The sequence below is a fragment of the Dipodomys merriami genome, unplaced genomic scaffold (assembly GCF_024711535.1).
Source record: "Dipodomys merriami isolate MVZ:Mamm:240054 unplaced genomic scaffold, mDipMer1.0.p SCAF_163, whole genome shotgun sequence".
In the NCBI taxonomy this organism is placed as follows: Eukaryota; Metazoa; Chordata; class Mammalia; order Rodentia; family Heteromyidae; genus Dipodomys; species Dipodomys merriami.
Window position 1 is genome coordinate 678,270 of NW_027202971.1, and position 15,934 is coordinate 694,203.

At 53.8% G+C, this 15,934-nt stretch overlaps 2 protein-coding genes across 4 annotated transcripts; one reads left to right on the forward strand and one right to left on the reverse strand.

Annotated features, from left to right (window-relative positions):
* Positions 1-283: 283 nt before the first annotated feature.
* On the reverse strand, positions 284-8,222 carry Rilpl2 (Rab interacting lysosomal protein like 2). Its single transcript, XM_070024848.1, has 4 exons — positions 7,692-8,222; positions 3,134-3,285; positions 924-1,034; positions 284-670 (listed from the first exon to the last, which is right to left on the reverse strand). The coding sequence occupies exons 1-4, from the start codon at positions 8,016-8,018 to the stop codon at positions 640-642; spliced, it is 621 nt and encodes a 206-aa protein (XP_069880949.1). The 5' UTR covers positions 8,019-8,222; the 3' UTR covers positions 284-639.
* A 1,437-nt stretch (positions 8,223-9,659) lies between these two features.
* On the forward strand, positions 9,660-12,953 carry Snrnp35 (small nuclear ribonucleoprotein U11/U12 subunit 35). 3 transcript variants are annotated; one of them, XM_070024855.1, is made up of 2 exons: positions 9,660-9,867; positions 12,102-12,953. In XM_070024855.1, exon 2 carries the CDS (start codon positions 12,105-12,107, stop codon positions 12,843-12,845), a length of 741 nt encoding a protein of 246 aa, XP_069880956.1. In that variant the 5' UTR covers positions 9,660-9,867; positions 12,102-12,104; the 3' UTR covers positions 12,846-12,953. The 3 variants fall into 3 exon arrangements, with proteins under 3 accessions (XP_069880956.1, XP_069880957.1, XP_069880955.1); XM_070024856.1 differs by lacking the exon at positions 9,660-9,867 and adding an exon at positions 9,901-10,171; XM_070024854.1 differs by lacking the exon at positions 9,660-9,867 and adding an exon at positions 9,904-10,297.
* The last annotated feature ends 2,981 nt before the right edge of the window (positions 12,954-15,934 follow it).

Below are 15,934 nucleotides of genomic sequence, written 5' to 3' on the forward strand. Positions count from 1 at the left end.
GGCTCAAGAGGTAAAGCGCTAGCCTTGAGCTAAAGAGCTGAGGGACAGCTCCCAGGCCCAGAGTGCAAGCCCCACAACCAACAACAACAAAAAAAAAGAGAACAAAAACAAAACAGGGCATACTTTGTAGAAAGGATGACAGGCATGAGTCACTGGTGCCCAGCTTGGGCTAGAACTCCTGGCCATGCTGCCTCTGCCTATAGAGTCCTAGGATTATAGGCATGTACACAAATACTAGCCATACAGGCTGCCTTAACTCCAGGAGACCACTCTTACACAGCTCTAAAAGTATAAAGGTCATTTTAATACAAAGTGATGTAAAGAAAGTCAAGTGAGGGCCTGTTTGCTCACCACCAGTGGAGTCACGACTCAAGTGAGTCGCGCTTCCTGGCGCACTGAAGATCAGGCCCAGCGGTGGCCAGGTCCGTGTGCACACGCAGGCCAGGCAAGAGGAAGCCCCCTGTATGTTCCTTGCCCTGTTCTGCAGCCCAGAAGCCAGAGAGTCCAGCCCCTTCCTCCTCGGACTGCTCCTGGGGACACGTGCAAGCCTCATGTGGGTACATGGAACACAGAGATGATTCTGGAAGCTGCCTTGATTGTCTTCTCAAGCCGGAGGCTGCTTTGCTCATGGCCATCAGGTTAGGTCTGCTTCCCTGACCGGAAAGAAAACCTGGGTAGAGGGGACAGGATGTAAGTTCATCTTGCAGGCCAGGGATCAAGAATCACGCGGTACTTTTTATGAGACAGGCACTATTCTAGATGCTTCCATTTTTGGCTAATTTTATACAACAATTCTGCAGTCAGCAACAGGCCCAAGGTCATAGGAGGTTGCACTGTGACAGCAGGGCCCAGCCTCAGCTCCTTACCCCATGCATTCCCTCCTTCAGCCAGTGTTAAACAGGACAGTGGCTGTGGTGACTTACAGCTTCCTCATGATGGTCTTCTCCTCCGTGGCACCACTGGCACCCCTGGATCTGCCAACCACACCATCTTTTTCTCTTCCTCCTGTTGCTTCTCTTGGTTGGAGCAGGCCACTGGGGAAAGAAACAAATGGATGTAGTTTTGTGCTCGTAATACGAAGGCGGGAACCCAGGGTCTGGACGCTGTCCCTTAGCTTTTTTGCTCAAGGCTGGTGCTCTACCACTGGAACCACAGCTTTAACTTTTGGCTTTTTACTTGTTAATTGGAGATAAGAATCAACACTTTCTACCCAGGCTGTTTTTGTTGTTGTTGTTGTTTCGTTTTGTTTTTTGTCAGTCATGGAGCTTGAACTTTGGGCCTGGGCGCTGTCCCTCAGCTCTTCAGCTCAAGGCTAGTGCTCTATCATTTGAGCCACAGCACCATTTCTGGTTTTCTGGTGGCTTATTAGAGATAAGTCTCATGGACTTTCCTGCCTGGGTTGGCTTTGTACCATGATCCTCAGATCTCAGCCTCCTGAGTAGCTAGGATGACAGGCGTGAGCCACTGGCCCCTAGGCTGCCTTTGCACAATCCCCTGCATCTCAGTCTCCTAAACTGCTAGGATTGATTACAGGCATGAGTCCTAGAGTCATGATGACATGCAGTCTTGCTGGCTTGGGACCTGGGTCCTTTGGTAGAGCAAGACCCCAGCCAGCTGCCTGGAAACTACCACAATGCCTCCCTTTAGTCACAGGTTTTTCTTTCTTTTTTTTTTTTTTTTTGTCGGTCATGGGGCCTGAGCTTTGGGCAAGGTCACTGTCCCTCAGCTCTTCAGCTCAAGGCTAGCACTCTACCACTTGAGCCACAGTGCCACTTCCAGCTTTATCTGCTTATGTGGTCCTGAGGAATCGAACCCAGGGCCTCATGCATGCAAGGCAAGCACTCTACCACTGAGCCACCTTCCCAGCCCCTAGTCACAGGTTTTTATCTTCACATCATCAGTCTGAGTGTGGCCCTACAAATAAATGTAGTTGCTAAGAAAACATCTTGGCTGTGCCGCCCTCACAGAGGCTGAGCAGAATCCTTTCTTGCCTGGGCCTCACACAGGGTCCTCTCTCTCTGGTTCTCTGGGAAGTCAAAGCTGGAAATACAGGGCATTGCTTTGCTCATTAACCAGCTGCTCAGAGCACTCAGTTTGTCTATAACCACCTGCACCTGACTACTTATCAAATGGGATGAAGCTAGGCCTTTCCATTAAAAGGTTCCAGCCTCGGCACGAGGAGCAATTCCTCTGCACTGTAGGCTGCACCTTCCTCCTTCCCTCCCTCTCTTCCTTTTTCCCTCCCTCCCTCCCTCCCTCCCTTGAGTTTAGACTCACAGTCTTGTCATTGCTAGTCAGGTGCTCTACCACTTGAGCCATGCCTTCAGCCTTTTTGTGTTAATTATGCTGTGGATAGAGTTTGGAGTTTTTGCCCAGGGCCAGCCTTGGACCCAATCTTCTACCTACACCCCTGAATAACTGGGATTATGATGTATACAGCTGAACTCCAGCTCCTTTATTTGTGCTGGCTTGTACTGTGTCCTTGCTCATGACTGGCATTCTCCACTCGACTCACACCTCCAGTATAGCATTTTGCTGGTTAATTGGAGATAGGGCCTTTAGGACCTTCCTACCCAGACTGTGATCCTCTGATCTGAGCCTCCTAAGTAGCAAGGATTACTATGCCTTGTTTGCTGATTGAGATGGGTTATTACTGGGGTATTGGCCCAGGCTGGCTTCAAACCATGATCCTCCTAATGGCCACTTCCTGAGTAGCTGAGATTACAGCCAGTAATCTGGTTTCACTTCCTTTTTTTTTTTTTTTCTTTTTGTTGGTCGTGGGGCTTGAACTCTGGGCTTGGGTGCTATCCCTCAGCTCTTCAGCTCAAGGCCAGTGCTCTACTGCTTGAGCCACAGTGCTACTTCCGGTTTTCTAATGGTTTATTGGATATTAGAGTCTCATGGACTTTCCTGCCCGGGCTGGCTTTGAACTTCAATCCTCAGATCTCAGCCTCCTGAGTAGCTAGGATTACAGGCATGAGCCACCGGCTCCCTGCTTCACTTCCTTCTTGATCACATGCCTGTCCCACTAGACTACAGATGGTCACTATCTTCCACTGTCCCCACAGTGCCTGGCACATGGCAGCCGTGAAGTGGATGAGGGCACATGAGCGCAGTGTGCCGCCCTGCACACCTCCGGTAGCACTGCAGTTCTTCCTGCAGCAGCAGCAGCTGCGACTTAAGCTGGTTTCGCTCCTGCAGCACGTCCCTCAACTCCTGCAGGGTGAAGCGGGGCCGGTTGGGATCTGTCAGGTCCACCACCAATTTGTCTGGTCCCAGGTTCACCTGGAAGAAAAGATGCACGTCCAGTTCCCTCCTAGCGTTGGGCAGTCCTCCTAAGAAAACCATGTTTGGTTTTGTGGCTCCCAGGGGCCCTGAAATGATGGCATGTTGGAAGTATTTGTGGCTGGCCAAGAAGCAAAGTGCCAAACATGGTAGTTCACACCTGTAATTTCAGCTACTCTGGAGGAGGAGGCATGAGGATCAGAAGTTCAAGGCCATCCTAAGCAAAGTTAGTCAGATCCTGTCTTAAAAACAAAAGGACTGGGCTGGGATCTCCCACTTATTCATGAGCCGCTCCAACAAGCTTGCTGTCATAGCAAGCCATTTCGAGGAAAGGTAGGAGTGACCATTGTCTCCTCCCTCCTGGTCAGTGCTTAGTGTTCATCGGGGTTTGTGCCTCTTGGCAGTCACTGTACCTAGTCCAGGTGGCCAAAGGAATTTTGTCTGTAGCAGTGAAACAGCCAGTGCCTCAAGAAGCAGTACCTGGGCTGGGAAGGTGGCTCAGTGGTAGAGCGCTTGCCTTGCATGCATGAGGCCCTGGGTTCCATTCCTCAGCACCACATAAGCAAAAAGAAAAAAGCCGGAAGTGGTGCTGTGGCTCAAGTGGTAGAGCACTAGCCTTGAGCTGAAGAGCTGAGGGACAGCGCCCAGGCCCAGGGTTGAGGCCCCACGACCGGACCCCCCAAAAAACAAACAAACAAAAGGACTGATGGCATTGCCACGGAAGTGATAGAATGTTCCAGGATCCTTGGAAACTAAGGCAGGAACACTAGGTGCTCTTAATTCATGCAATTTTTCTCTATTACCATTCATTATTTTGGTGATACTGGGGTTTGAACTCAGGATGTCAGTCTTGCTAGGAAGTTATTCTAATCACTTGAGCCGTGTGTGTGTGTGCGCGCGCGCGTGCGCACGCGCGCGCGCAGCACATGCATGCATGCACTACAGCTTGAAGTCAGAGTCTTTCAACTTTCACTTAGTTTTCTTGCTCACAGCAGGTGCTCTACTTGAGTCATGCCTCCATTCTGGCATTTTGCTTGTTTGTTGGAGATAGCGTCTCCTGGACTTTTCTGCTTGGCTGGCTCTGAACCATGCTCCTCTGGGTGTTAGCTTCCAGAGTATGGTCTTGTGACCTTTCTGCCCAGGCTGGCCTGTAGCTAAGATCTTCCCAATCTCGTCTTCCTACATCACTGGCATGACAGCCACGAGTCACCACACCAACTTTGGGCTGTGGTCAGGAGGAAATGTGCCATCTCATCTGCATGATGCCACTGTCCACTCTGCCTGCTCCACACAGGAAATCAGCCAGGCCCTACCCAGCACCATTCTCCTGCCACGAGATGGGCCTCCCCCATCCCAGAGCTTGAGATCATACTGAAAATAACCCAAATGGGCAGCACTGTGAGCAGTGAACTGCACATTTCCAGCCACCCACAGCCCCCCACAAACCAGCTGTCACGGTGACTCAGGAGGAAGTGACGTGAAGGAGACCCGGGAGGGAGTGCTCACCAAAGAGTGGCCGCTTAACAGGCCTCGGCAACAGCAAAAATCTTTTTTTTTTTGGTTGGTCGTGGGGCCTGAACTCTGGGCCTAGGCGCTGTCCCTCAGCTCTTCAGCTCAAGGCTAGTACCCTACCACTAGAGCCACAGCGCCACTTCCAGCTTTTTCTGCTTATGTGGTGCTGAGGAATCGAACCCAGAATCTCATGCAAGCAAGGCAAGCACTCTACCACTGAGCCACACTCCCAGCCCACCCACCCCACCAAATTCTTTTGTAAGTTTGTAATCCTAGCCAGTCAAGAGGCTGAGCTCTGAAGGTCACAGTTCAATGCCAGCCCAGGCAGGAAAGTCTGTGAGACTCTTTTTTTTTTCTTTTTTTTTTGGTTAGTAATAGGGCTTAAACTCAGAGCCTGGGTGCTATCCCTGAGCTCTTTAGTTCATGGCTAGTGTTCTACCACTTTAGCCACAGCTCCACTTCTGGTTTTCTGGTGGTTAATTGGAGATAAAAGTCTCTCGGAGCAAGGTGCCAGTGACTCATGTCTATAATCCTAGCTACTTAGGAGGCTGAGATCTGAAAAGATCATGGTTTGAAGCCAGCCAGGGCAGGAAACTCCGTGAGACTCTTTAATCAACTACCAAAAAAAAAAAAAAGGCTAGAAATGGTGCTGACTCAAGTGGCTAGCCTAGAGCAAAAGAAGCTCAGAGACAGGGCCCAAGCCCAGAGTTAAAGCCTTCAAGCCTCAGGCCTGCCCCCAAAAAAAAAAAGTCTGAACTTTCCTGCTGGGCTGGTTTTGAACCCTGATCCTCAGATCTCAGCCTCCTGACTACACAGGATTACAGATGTGAGCCACCAGCACCTGGCTCTGTGAGACTCTTGTCTCCAATTAACCACCAGCAAACCAGAAGTGGCACAGTGGCTCCAACTGGTAGAGCACTATCCTTGAGCAGAAAAAGAGCTCAGGGACAGCGCCAGGCCCTGAGTTCAATTCCCAGGAACCGCCCCTCCTCCCCCCCCCAAAAAAAAACAAAACACATACACACATACTCCTAAAAAAAAAAACAAGAATGGGCTGGGAAAGTGGCTCAGTGGTAGAGTGCTTGCCTTGCATGCATGAGGCTCTGGGTTCGATTCCTCAGCACCACATAAACAGAAAAAGCCGGAAGTGGGGCTGACGCTCAAGTGGTAGAGCGCTCGCCTTGAGCTGAAGAGCTGAGGGACAGCGCCCAGGCCCAGAATTCAGGCCCCACGACCAGACCCCCCCCCCAAAAAAAAAGAAAAAAGAAAGAAAAACAAAACAAGAAGCAAATGTACCTGTGCATTATATAAGAAAAGGGCTTTCAGCCGGGCGCTGGTGGCTCACGCCTGTAATCCTAGCTACACAGGAGGCTGAGATCTGAGGATCGCGGTTCAAAGCCAGCCCGGGCAGGAGAGACCGTGAGACTCCTATCTCCAATAAACCACCAGAAAACCGGAAGTGGCGCTGTAGCTCAAGTGGTAGAGCGCTCGCCTTGAGCTGAAGAGCTGAGGGACAGCGCCCAGGCCCAGAGTTCAAGCCCCACGACCGACAAAAAAAAAAAAAAAAAAAAGGGCTTTCAAGCCAGGCGCCGGTGGCTCACGCCTGTAATCCTAGCTACTCAGGAGGCTGAGATCTGAGGATCGCAGTTCAAAGCCAGCCTGGGCAGGAAAGTCTGTGAGACTTTGATCTCCAATAAACCACTAGAAAACTGGAAGTGGCGTTGTGGCTCAAGCAGTACAGTGCTAGCCTTTAGCTGAACAGCACAAGGACAGTGCCCAAGCCCAGAGTTCAAGCCCCACGACCAATCAAAAAAAAATAAAAAAAGGGGGCTTTGGGGCTGGGAAGGTGGCTCAGTGGTAGAGCGCTTGCCTTGCATGCATGAGGGTCTAGATTCAATTCCTCAGCATCACATAAGCAGAAAAAAGGTTGGAAGTGGCGCTGTGGGTCAAGTGGTAGAGCGCTAGCCTTGAGCTGAATAGCTGAGGGACAGTGCCCAGACCCAGAGTTCAGGCCCCACAACCAACAACAACAACAAAAAAGAAAGAGGCTTTGTTTCACCAACACTGGATAGTGATATACAATGTTGTTTTGTAGGATGGATGTACAACACACAGTAAAATATGCTTGAGCTTGTAGCCTGGTTTGTCCTGGGGCTTGAACTCAGGGCCTGGGTGCTGTGCCTGAGCTCCTTTTTGCTCAGGGCCAGTGCTCCTGGAGTCCCAGCACACAGGGAGGCCACTGCTGAGTAAATGCTCAGTGGATGCTGCCGCTGTGCTCCCGTTCACTGTACCCTGCTCCCGTCCACTGACTGTCACTCTGCTCCATCCACTGTCACCGTGCTCCCTCCACTGTCACCGTGGTCCCTCCAGTGTCACCGTGGTCCATCCACTGTCACCCTGCTCCTTCCACTGTCACCGTGGTCCCGTCCACTGTTACCCTGCTCCATCCACTGTCACCGTGCTCCATCCACTGTCACCCTGCTCCGTCCACTGTCACCCTGCTCCGTCCACTGTCACCCTGCTCCATCCACTGTCACCCTGCTCCATCCGCTGTCGCTGTCACTCTCACCCTGCTCCCGTCCACTGTCACCCTGCTCCATCCACTGTCACCGTGGTCCCGTCCACTGTCACCGTGGTCCCGTCCACTGACTGTCACCGTGGTCCATCCACTGTCACCGTGGTCCATCCACTGTCACCCTGCTCCATCCACTGTCACCGTGGTCCCGTCCACTGACTGTCACCGTGGTCCATCCACTGTCACCCTGCTCCATCCACTGTCACCCTGCTCCATCCACTGTCACCGTGGTCCCGTCCACTGACTGTCACCGTGGTCCCTCCAGTGTCACGCTGCTCCCCCCCAGCGGCCCCTCCCGGGCTCCCCGCCCCGCACTCACCCCCGCGCCGGCGGGAGGGCCCCCGCTCCGCAGCCCCTCCACCTCCCGCCGCAGGCTGTCCCGCTCCCGCCGCAGCGCCTCGGCCGCCAGGCCGCCCTCGGTCACCAGCGCCTCCAGCATCTCCAGCACGCGGACGATCGTGAACTGCAGCCGCGCCACGCGGGGGTCGCCGCCCAGCGCCATCAGCTCGCGGCCCACCACGTAGGAGATGTCGTACACGTCCTCGGCCGTCAGCTGGAAGGCGCTCTTGCCCAGGGCGCCCTCGGGGCCGGCCTCGTCCTCCTCCGCGCCGCCCTCCTCGCCCTGGCGGCGCGGGGGCTCCTCCATGAGTCCCGGCCCGTCACTTCCCCCGGGCCCGGAAAAGTTGCCGCTGCGCAGGGGGCGCGGCCGAGGGGGCAGCGTCCCGGCCGAGCCAGGCGGGACAGCGGTGCCCAGGATGCGGTGGGGGACGGAGAAGGACGACGGGCAGGGAGGGCGCCCGAGAGGGGGCCGCGGGGCGCTGGGGGCGGCCGGGGCCTCGGAGCCCGCAGGCCGGGGGTGGAGCCAGGCGGGGCCCCGCCCCCGGCGGCAGCCTCCAGGGGCCGCGTTTCCATGGAGACGGAGGCGGGGCTTGCAGGGTGAGGCCGGGAGGGGAGACCGCACTCGGGGACTTCCTTCCCACTGGAGCTTCCCAGCCGCGGGCCTGCGTGGGGCGGGAGGTGGGGCGCAGCCCGCGGCGGGGCGTTGCGGATCCCCACGGCTGGGCCCACGCCTGTAATCCTAGCAACTCGGGAGGCTGAGACCTCAGCATGGGGTTCGAAACCAGCCCGGGCAGGAAGGCCAATAAACTACCCCCAAAAGTGGAAGTGGCACTGTGGGTCAAGTGTAGAGCACCAGCTTGAACAGAAAAGCTCAAGGACAGCGCCAGCCCCGAGTTCAAGACGCACCACCAGCATCTAAAAAGGCAAAAGGGGCTGGGAAGGTGGCTCACTGGTAGAGCGTTTGCCTCACATGCGTGAGGCCCCTGGTTCGATTCCTCAGCACCACATATGCAGAAAAAGCCGGAAGTGGCACTGTGGCTCAAGTGGTAGAGCGCTGGCCTTGAGCTGACAGGAGCTCGGGGACAGCGCCCAGGCCCAGAGTTCAAGCCCCACGGCTGGCAAAGAAGAAAAATCCCAACGACAGATCATTACTTTTAAATTAAAAAAAAAATAACTTCAGAAATACGATTCCATTGAGTTCACTGAGTAAGACCTGAGAGAAGTAGCAGTGGAAAGCCCAAGTAGGTGGGCGGGTGGACACCTAAAATAGAAGTGCAGATGGGTGGGGGCTGGCAGAGCGGAAAGTTCTGCTCGGCGCTGGGCAGCACGGGGAGGGGGTGGGGAGACTGCGCTCCAGCAGGTAAGAGGCGGCGGGCTGAGGGGATCTTCATTCCTTACACTATTTTCTGGTCATGTTAACCTTCCACACGTGGAGAAACAGAAAGGATTATGGTTTCCCAGCCTGGTGTAAAAGTTGCTACTACCCTAGCTGGGCGCCGGTGGCTCACGCCTGTCATCCTAGCTACTCAGGAGGCTGAGATCTGAGGACCAGGTTCAAAGCCAGCCGGGGCAGGAAAGTCTCCCTCCAATAAACCACTAGAAAACCGGAAGTGGCGCTGTGGCTCAATGGTAGAGTGCTGGCCTTGAGCAAAAGCAGCTTAGGGTCAGCGCCCAGGACCAGAGTTCAAACCCAGGACCGGCAAAAAAGGAAAAAGAAAAGCAAGAAAATAATGTTTCTTCTCCGGGATCCTAATGGCAGAGGCTTGAAAAAAAAGGTCACTTGGAAACTTGCAAGAAATTCAACTTTGCAGGGAGTTTTGAGTTCGTCAAACAACAAGCGCCCGCAAGGTCCCCAAACGAGTTCCAGGCGCTCCTGGCGTCCCCGAAGTCTCCGCTGGAGGCGCGCGGCGACCAGCACCGGGCCTCGCCGGCGGCCGCCTGGCAGAGGGCCGACGGCAGACGACCGGGCGCGGGGCACCCTCGGCGCCTCCGCCCTCCGCCTCCGCCTCCGCCCTCCGCCTCCGCCGCGCGTTCTTCCGCCGAGGCGGACGCTCGCGTGGGTCGGGGGCTCGCTGCGCTGCGGGAGGTTCGATCGGAAAAGCAAAGTGAGCCGCGGCCGGCTGCGGCCGGCGTGAGGACGCCTCCGTCCCGTCCCGGTGAGCCGCCGCCGTGCCCCCGCCGTGCCGAGGCCTGGCAAGGGGTGGGAAGGCTCAGGGCTGTGTAGCGGGGACCGTGGACGAGCGATGGGTCGGAGGGCCGGGGAGGCGGGCGGCCGAAGGAGCCAGCCTCCGGGGGCCGGAACCGAGGCCATGGCCGAGACCGCACCGGGAGGGGCAGCGAGCGCGGCAACACCGCCCGGACTTCCGCCTTCGCGTCCGCGGCGCATGCGCACCACCGCTCCCTGAGGCCGGGTCTTCCGCTTTCCCCCCTTGGATGTGAAGGCGCGAGTCTGGTTTCCAGGTACAAATAAAAACAGCTTTATCTGTACTGTGGCGGATAGCCAGGGGATTGGGAGTCGGCGTACCCGTCGGTGCGCAGACACTGACCGCAGAGCCCCAGCGCCTGTCACTTACCCGCTCTTCACAGGTAAGAGGCTCGAAGCTTGAATTGAGTAGGTTTAACGGTGCGCGGCGCTGGGAAGGTGGCGCAGTGGTAGAGTGCTTGCCTCGCATGCGTGAAGCCCTGGGTTCGATTCCTCAGCACCACATAAGCAAAAAGGAAAGGCCGGAAGTGGCGCTGTGGCCCAAGTGGTATGGCGCTAGCCTTGAGCTGAAGGACAGCGCCCAGGCCCCGACCCAAAAAAAAAGTCCCTTTAATGTCCTTTTTTGTCTGTGCTGGTTAACTGTCCCAACCTTATCATTCTCTCCCACCCCCTCTTTTTTGGTTGGTCGTGGGGCTAGAACTCACAGCCTGGGCACTGTCTCTGAACCGTTTTGCTCAAGGCTAACGCTCTACCACTTTGAGCTCCAGCTTCACTTTTTGGTGGTTCATCGGGGATAAGAGGTTCATGGACTTTCCTGCCAGGGCTGGCTTTGAACTGTGATCCCCAGATCTCAGTCTACTGAGTAGCTAGGATTACAGGCGTGAGCCACCACGCTTGCTGTGTTTCATTCTTTTATCTCTCATATCTCATCCCTGCCCTTATGAAACTAGAGCTGAATGTAAAACCCTAGACATTGTTGTAGGAAGCTCATTCCACTGTGGCATTTGGGAAAATGAACTAGGGAGATTGAAAAAAAGTAAAAGCATTCAAAGAACAAAACGCGATCTATATTGCTTAGTAATGCTTAGATTTATTTATTTCAATATTGGGGTTAGAATTCAGCCTCTTGTTTGCTTGAGTCATAAACTCCAGCCCAGTTTTTTTTTTTTTCTGGTGTTCCAGTATTGTTGGGGCTAGAAAATTCTCCCTCCCTCCCTCCCTCAGCACATAACACCCTGTTCAGGACTCAGCACAGAGCACCCTATGAAGGACTCAGCACATAGCTCTATTCTACAAGTTGTCATTAGAATTAGGGTGCTTTCATCAGTATCACCATTGTTTGAGGAATGTTTCACAAATCACACAAGTTCACATCTAATGGTTTAGTGGGGTGTTTTTTTGGGGGGTGGGGGTTACCCATCAGGCTTGATCTCAATGCAGAGGGAAACTGTTCTAATAACATTTGCTCAAGGCTAGAGCTCTACCACTTTGAACCACATTTCCAAGAATCTCACAGACTTCCTGCCGGGGCTGGGTTTTAAAGTCCCTCCCTTCCTCCCTCCCTCCCTCCCTCCCTCCCTCTCTCCCCCAAAGTTGACACTCATCCACTTGAACTACTCCTCTGCTTTTGGCTTTGTGCAGGTTAATTGGAGATAAGCATCTCACAGACTTTCCTGCCAGGGCTGACTACAGTGTCAGATCTCAGCCTCCCCCAGTAGCTAGGATTATAGATAGCTTACTATCTATAATCCTAGTGGATAAAGAAGTGTTTATCTTATTTTGTTTGTAGTGCATGCTGAGGCTTGAATACAGAGTCCCAAGTGTAACTAGGCAAAGGTTTACCACTGAGTTCCACCCTCACATCCCAATGACCATTTCAAAGCTTGGAGTTGAGCCATACTACCTCTGCCTCTTACTCCCTGGGAGGCCTGAGCTGGTGATAGCCACCCCCCCCCCTCACTTCAGGAGTAATGAACTGATGCAGACCTGTAATCCTAGCACTCTGCACACTGCGGCAGAAGGACTGTCTCAGTAGGCCATGTAGAGAATCCCAGGCCAGCCTGAACTGCGCACAGGACTGTGTCTTCCTCCCCCTAACAAAAAGTAGAGGACTTCATGGGGTGGCGCTGAGGGTGGAGTGAGGAGCTCACGGCAGAGTGATGTCCCTGATTCCTGTCACATTTCTAGAACATGAATGATTGGATGCCCATCGCCAAGGAATATGACCCACTTAAAGCTGGCAGCATCGATGGCACAGATGAAGACCCGCATGACCGCGCCGTGTGGAGGGCTATGTTGGCCCGGTATGTGCCCAACAAGGGCGTCACTGGAGACCCGCTCCTCACCCTGTTTGTGGCCAGACTAAATTTGCAGACCAAAGAGGACAAGTTAAAAGAAGTCTTCTCCCGCTATGGTGACATCCGGCGGCTGCGGCTGGTGAGGGACTTGGTGACTGGTTTCTCCAAGGGCTACGCCTTCATCGAGTACAAGGAGGAGCGGGCGCTGCTGAAGGCCCACCGCGATGCCGACGGCCTGGTGATCGACCAACACGAGATATTTGTGGACTATGAGCTGGAGCGGACTCTTCGTGGCTGGATCCCGCGGCGGCTGGGGGGTGGGCTGGGTGGGAAAAAGGAATCTGGGCAGCTGAGATTTGGGGGACGGGATCGGCCTTTCCGAAAGCCTATCAACTTGCCAGTTGTTAAGAATGACCTCTACCGAGATGGGAAGAGGGAGAGGCGGGAGCGATCCCGGTCCAGGGAAAGACACTGGGACTACAGGACCAGGGACCGAGACCATGACAGGGGTCGCGAGAAGAGGTGGCAAGAAAGAGAGACAGCCAGGGTATGGTCTGAAAACGACTGGGACAGGGAGAGGGGCCTGCGAGAAGACAGGGGCAAGGGGAGGGAGAAGAGGGACAGAAGCAAATAGAGGCCCAGCGCGGCTGCAGAGGACACTGCTGTGTTCCCATTGGTTCAATAAAATAAGTGGAGGTTGGGAGGTGGGCGTGCCTGTCTGCTACCCAGCTCCACACCCGTATTATGGGTTGTCGTCTCCACAGTTCAAAGTATATGGTTTTGTTTTCTGCAGTGCTGGGGATTGAACCCATGGTGTGTATATACTAGGCAAAAGCTCTGCCACGGAGCCACACCCCAGCCAGGACAGTACTTTGTAGTTACCGCAGCTGTCCAGAGGCCTCTGTGGGGGCTGCCATGCTCGTTTCATTTGGCAGGAGACAATTGGTCTGATTTTTCCTCTGTACTTGAAATGCATGCAAACAGGCCAGATGTTCTGAAACCCTTCACACTGACCCCCAACCCCCGAGACCCTGCTGTCATGGGAACGAGCTGAATCTCTTCCTCCTTCATCCCCATGACCCAGGGCTTGCTGAATGAAATGGAATAGAAAAATGCATCTGAGCTGCTGCTGGTGGCTCACGCCTGTAATCCTAGCTACTCTGGAGGCTGAGATCTGAGGATTGTGGTTCAGAGCCAACTGGGCAGGTACATCCATGCAACTCTTTATCTCCAATGAACCACCAGAAAACCGGAAGTGGTGCTGGGGCTCAAAGTGGTAGAGCACTAGCCTTGAGTGAAAAAGCTTAGGGACAGCGCCCAGGCCCTGAGTGCAAGCCCCATGACAATTTTTTTTTTTTTTTTTACTTTTTTTTGGCCAGTCAGGGGGCTTGAACTCAGCCTGGGCACTGTCCCTGAGCTGCTTTTGCTCAAGGCTAGTATTCTACCACTTGATCCACAGCATCATTTCTGGCTTTTCCTGTTTATGTGGATACTGAGGAATAGAACCCAGGGCTTTATGAATGCTAGGCAAGCACTCTACCCCTGAGCCACATTCCTAGCCACAACTTTTTTTTTTTTTTTGGTCAGTCGTGGGGCTTGAACTCTGGGCCTGGGCGCTGTCCCTCAGCTCTTCAGCTCAAGGCGAGCACTCTACCACTTGAGCTACAGCGCCACTTCTGGTTTTCTGGTGGTTTATTGGAGATAAGAGTCTCACGGTCTCTCCTGCCCGGGCTGGCTTTGAACCGCAATCCTCAGATCTCAGCCTCCTGAGTAGCTAGGATGACAGGTGTGAGCCACCAGCGCCGGGCTTCTTTTTTCTTTTTGTTGGTCTTGGGCTTGAACTCTGGGCCTGGGCGCTGTCCCTCAGCTCTTCAGCTCTACCCCTTAAGCCACAGTGCGCTTTCTGGTTTTCTGGTGGTTTATTGAAGATAAGAGTCTCACGGACTTTCATGCCCTGGCTAGCTTTGAACCTTAATCCTTAGATCTCAGCCTCCTGAGTAGCTAGGATTACAGGTGTGAGCCACTGGCCCCGGCAGCCACAATTTTTTTTTTTAATGCATCTGAGGAGAATGTCGGGAGAGTTATACCAGACGCCAGCCTCAATATCGAGGTCAGCTGCCACAGCTCCTTTCCAAAAGTGCACACTCATGCGCAAAACACTGCTGACTGTCTCTTTTCTGTTGTTGCTGGCTTTAAGATAAAAGGGTCACAGCCCTGTGATCCGTGGCCCACTTCCAGCCGTCTGAAAAGATAAATCCCACAGAAGATAAGTGGGAGTGAAATGAGAGCAGGAGGGGTCAAAAATCACAGAGACTGGGAATGTGGCTTAGTGGTAGATGCTTGCCTAGCATGCATGAAGCTCTGGGTTCGATTCCTCAGTACCACATAAACAGATAAAAGCCAGAAGGGGTGCTGTGGCTCGAGTGGTAGAGTGCTAGCCTTGAGCAAAAAGAAGCTCAAGGACATTGCCCAGGCTCTGAGTTCAAGTCCCAGGACTGGCAAAAAAAAAAAAAAAAAAATCCACGGGGTCACAGGTCACAGCCTGTTCTCATGGCACTTGTTTCTCTTTAATATCTGCCCTCTGGTTGTTTCTGTGAGTTTGAGTAAGGCCTGAACCACTTACTCCTGGGAGCAGTGAGTGGCTCAGGCCTGCAGGCCCAGCTCTGAGTGGTAGAGGTTGGGAGAATTTTTGGCTCAAGGCCAGCTTGGGCAGAAAGGTGGCAAGACTCCATCTCAACAAAGAGGCTGAGTGTGGGTGTGACCTTGTCCCGGCTATGTAGAAGGCTTAAGTTGAAGGGTCTACCTATATAGATCAAAATCTGAGGCAGGCCATGGGCAAAACAATAAGGTGTATAATACATTAGACCAGGGCTCCTCAGCCCCGCACCATGGGCAAGCTGGGTAACTTGATGCAGCTCTCTGACATTGAGAGAAGTTTAGCAGCATCCATGATCTCTACCCAAATGGCCTCCTCCTGTTCCACAGTCTCCAGGCACCGCCTGCCACGCGTCCTGGGAGGAATGCCCTCTGTTGAGAACCACAGCTGTGCACCAGTGCGGAGTCAGCACCAACATGCCTGAGTGTACATGCATGCTCTGTGTGCATCGTGCTGTCACCTTCATGGAGAAGGGACTCGCGCACATGTGCTGTGCAAGGCCAGCGCATCATAAACCTTCAGGGAGGGTATTCAGGAAACTGGCAACACTGGTTAGCTGTTGGGAGGACCGGTAAAGGTGGCCAGGAGCTGCAGTGTGGCCCAGTGCAGGCTGTTTGCCTAAAATGGGTGAAGTCCTGGGTTTAATCCCCGGGGCTGATGCATCTGTGCATCAGTATTAGTATTTGAACTTAGGGCCTAGGCAAGCACTACCACTGAGCCATACCTCCAGGCTAGCACTCTTAACACTTGAGCCACAGTGCCACTTCCAGCTTTTTGCTGGTTGGATATAAGACTTTGCTGCCCTGGTTGGTTTCAAATCATGATCCTCAGATCTCAGCCTCCTGAGTAGCTAGGATTGCAGGCATGAGCCACTGGTGCCTGGCTGCTCTGACTATTTTAGACAGGGCCTTACTTCCCAACTACTATTTTAGGCTTCCTGTCCTGGCTCAGATGACAGGTGATGTCACTGTGTCAGCTATGGTTTTCTGGTGGTTGATTGGACATTAGGAGTCTCATGGATTTTCCTGCCCAGGATGGCTTCCTCCTGAGTAGCTAGGGTTACAAGT

What these genes read in the sequence shown, in the direction of transcription:
- Rilpl2 (XM_070024848.1), bottom strand. Translation starts at nt 8,018, where the DNA reads ATGGAGGAGCCCCCGCGCCGCCAGGGCGAGGAGGGCGGCGCGGAGGAG. An exon ending in GCCCTCCCGCCGGCGCGGGG is followed by an intron (nt 3,286 to 7,691) that starts GTGAGTGCGGGG and finishes CTTTTCTTCCAG; the next exon opens with GTGAACCTGGGACCAGACAA. An exon ending in AAGACCATCATGAGGAAGCT is followed by an intron (nt 671 to 923) that starts GTAAGTCACCAC and finishes CCCTCTACCCAG; the next exon opens with GTTTTCTTTCCGGTCAGGGA.
- Snrnp35 (XM_070024855.1), top strand. Translation starts at nt 12,105, where the DNA reads ATGAATGATTGGATGCCCATCGCCAAGGAATATGACCCACTTAAAGCT.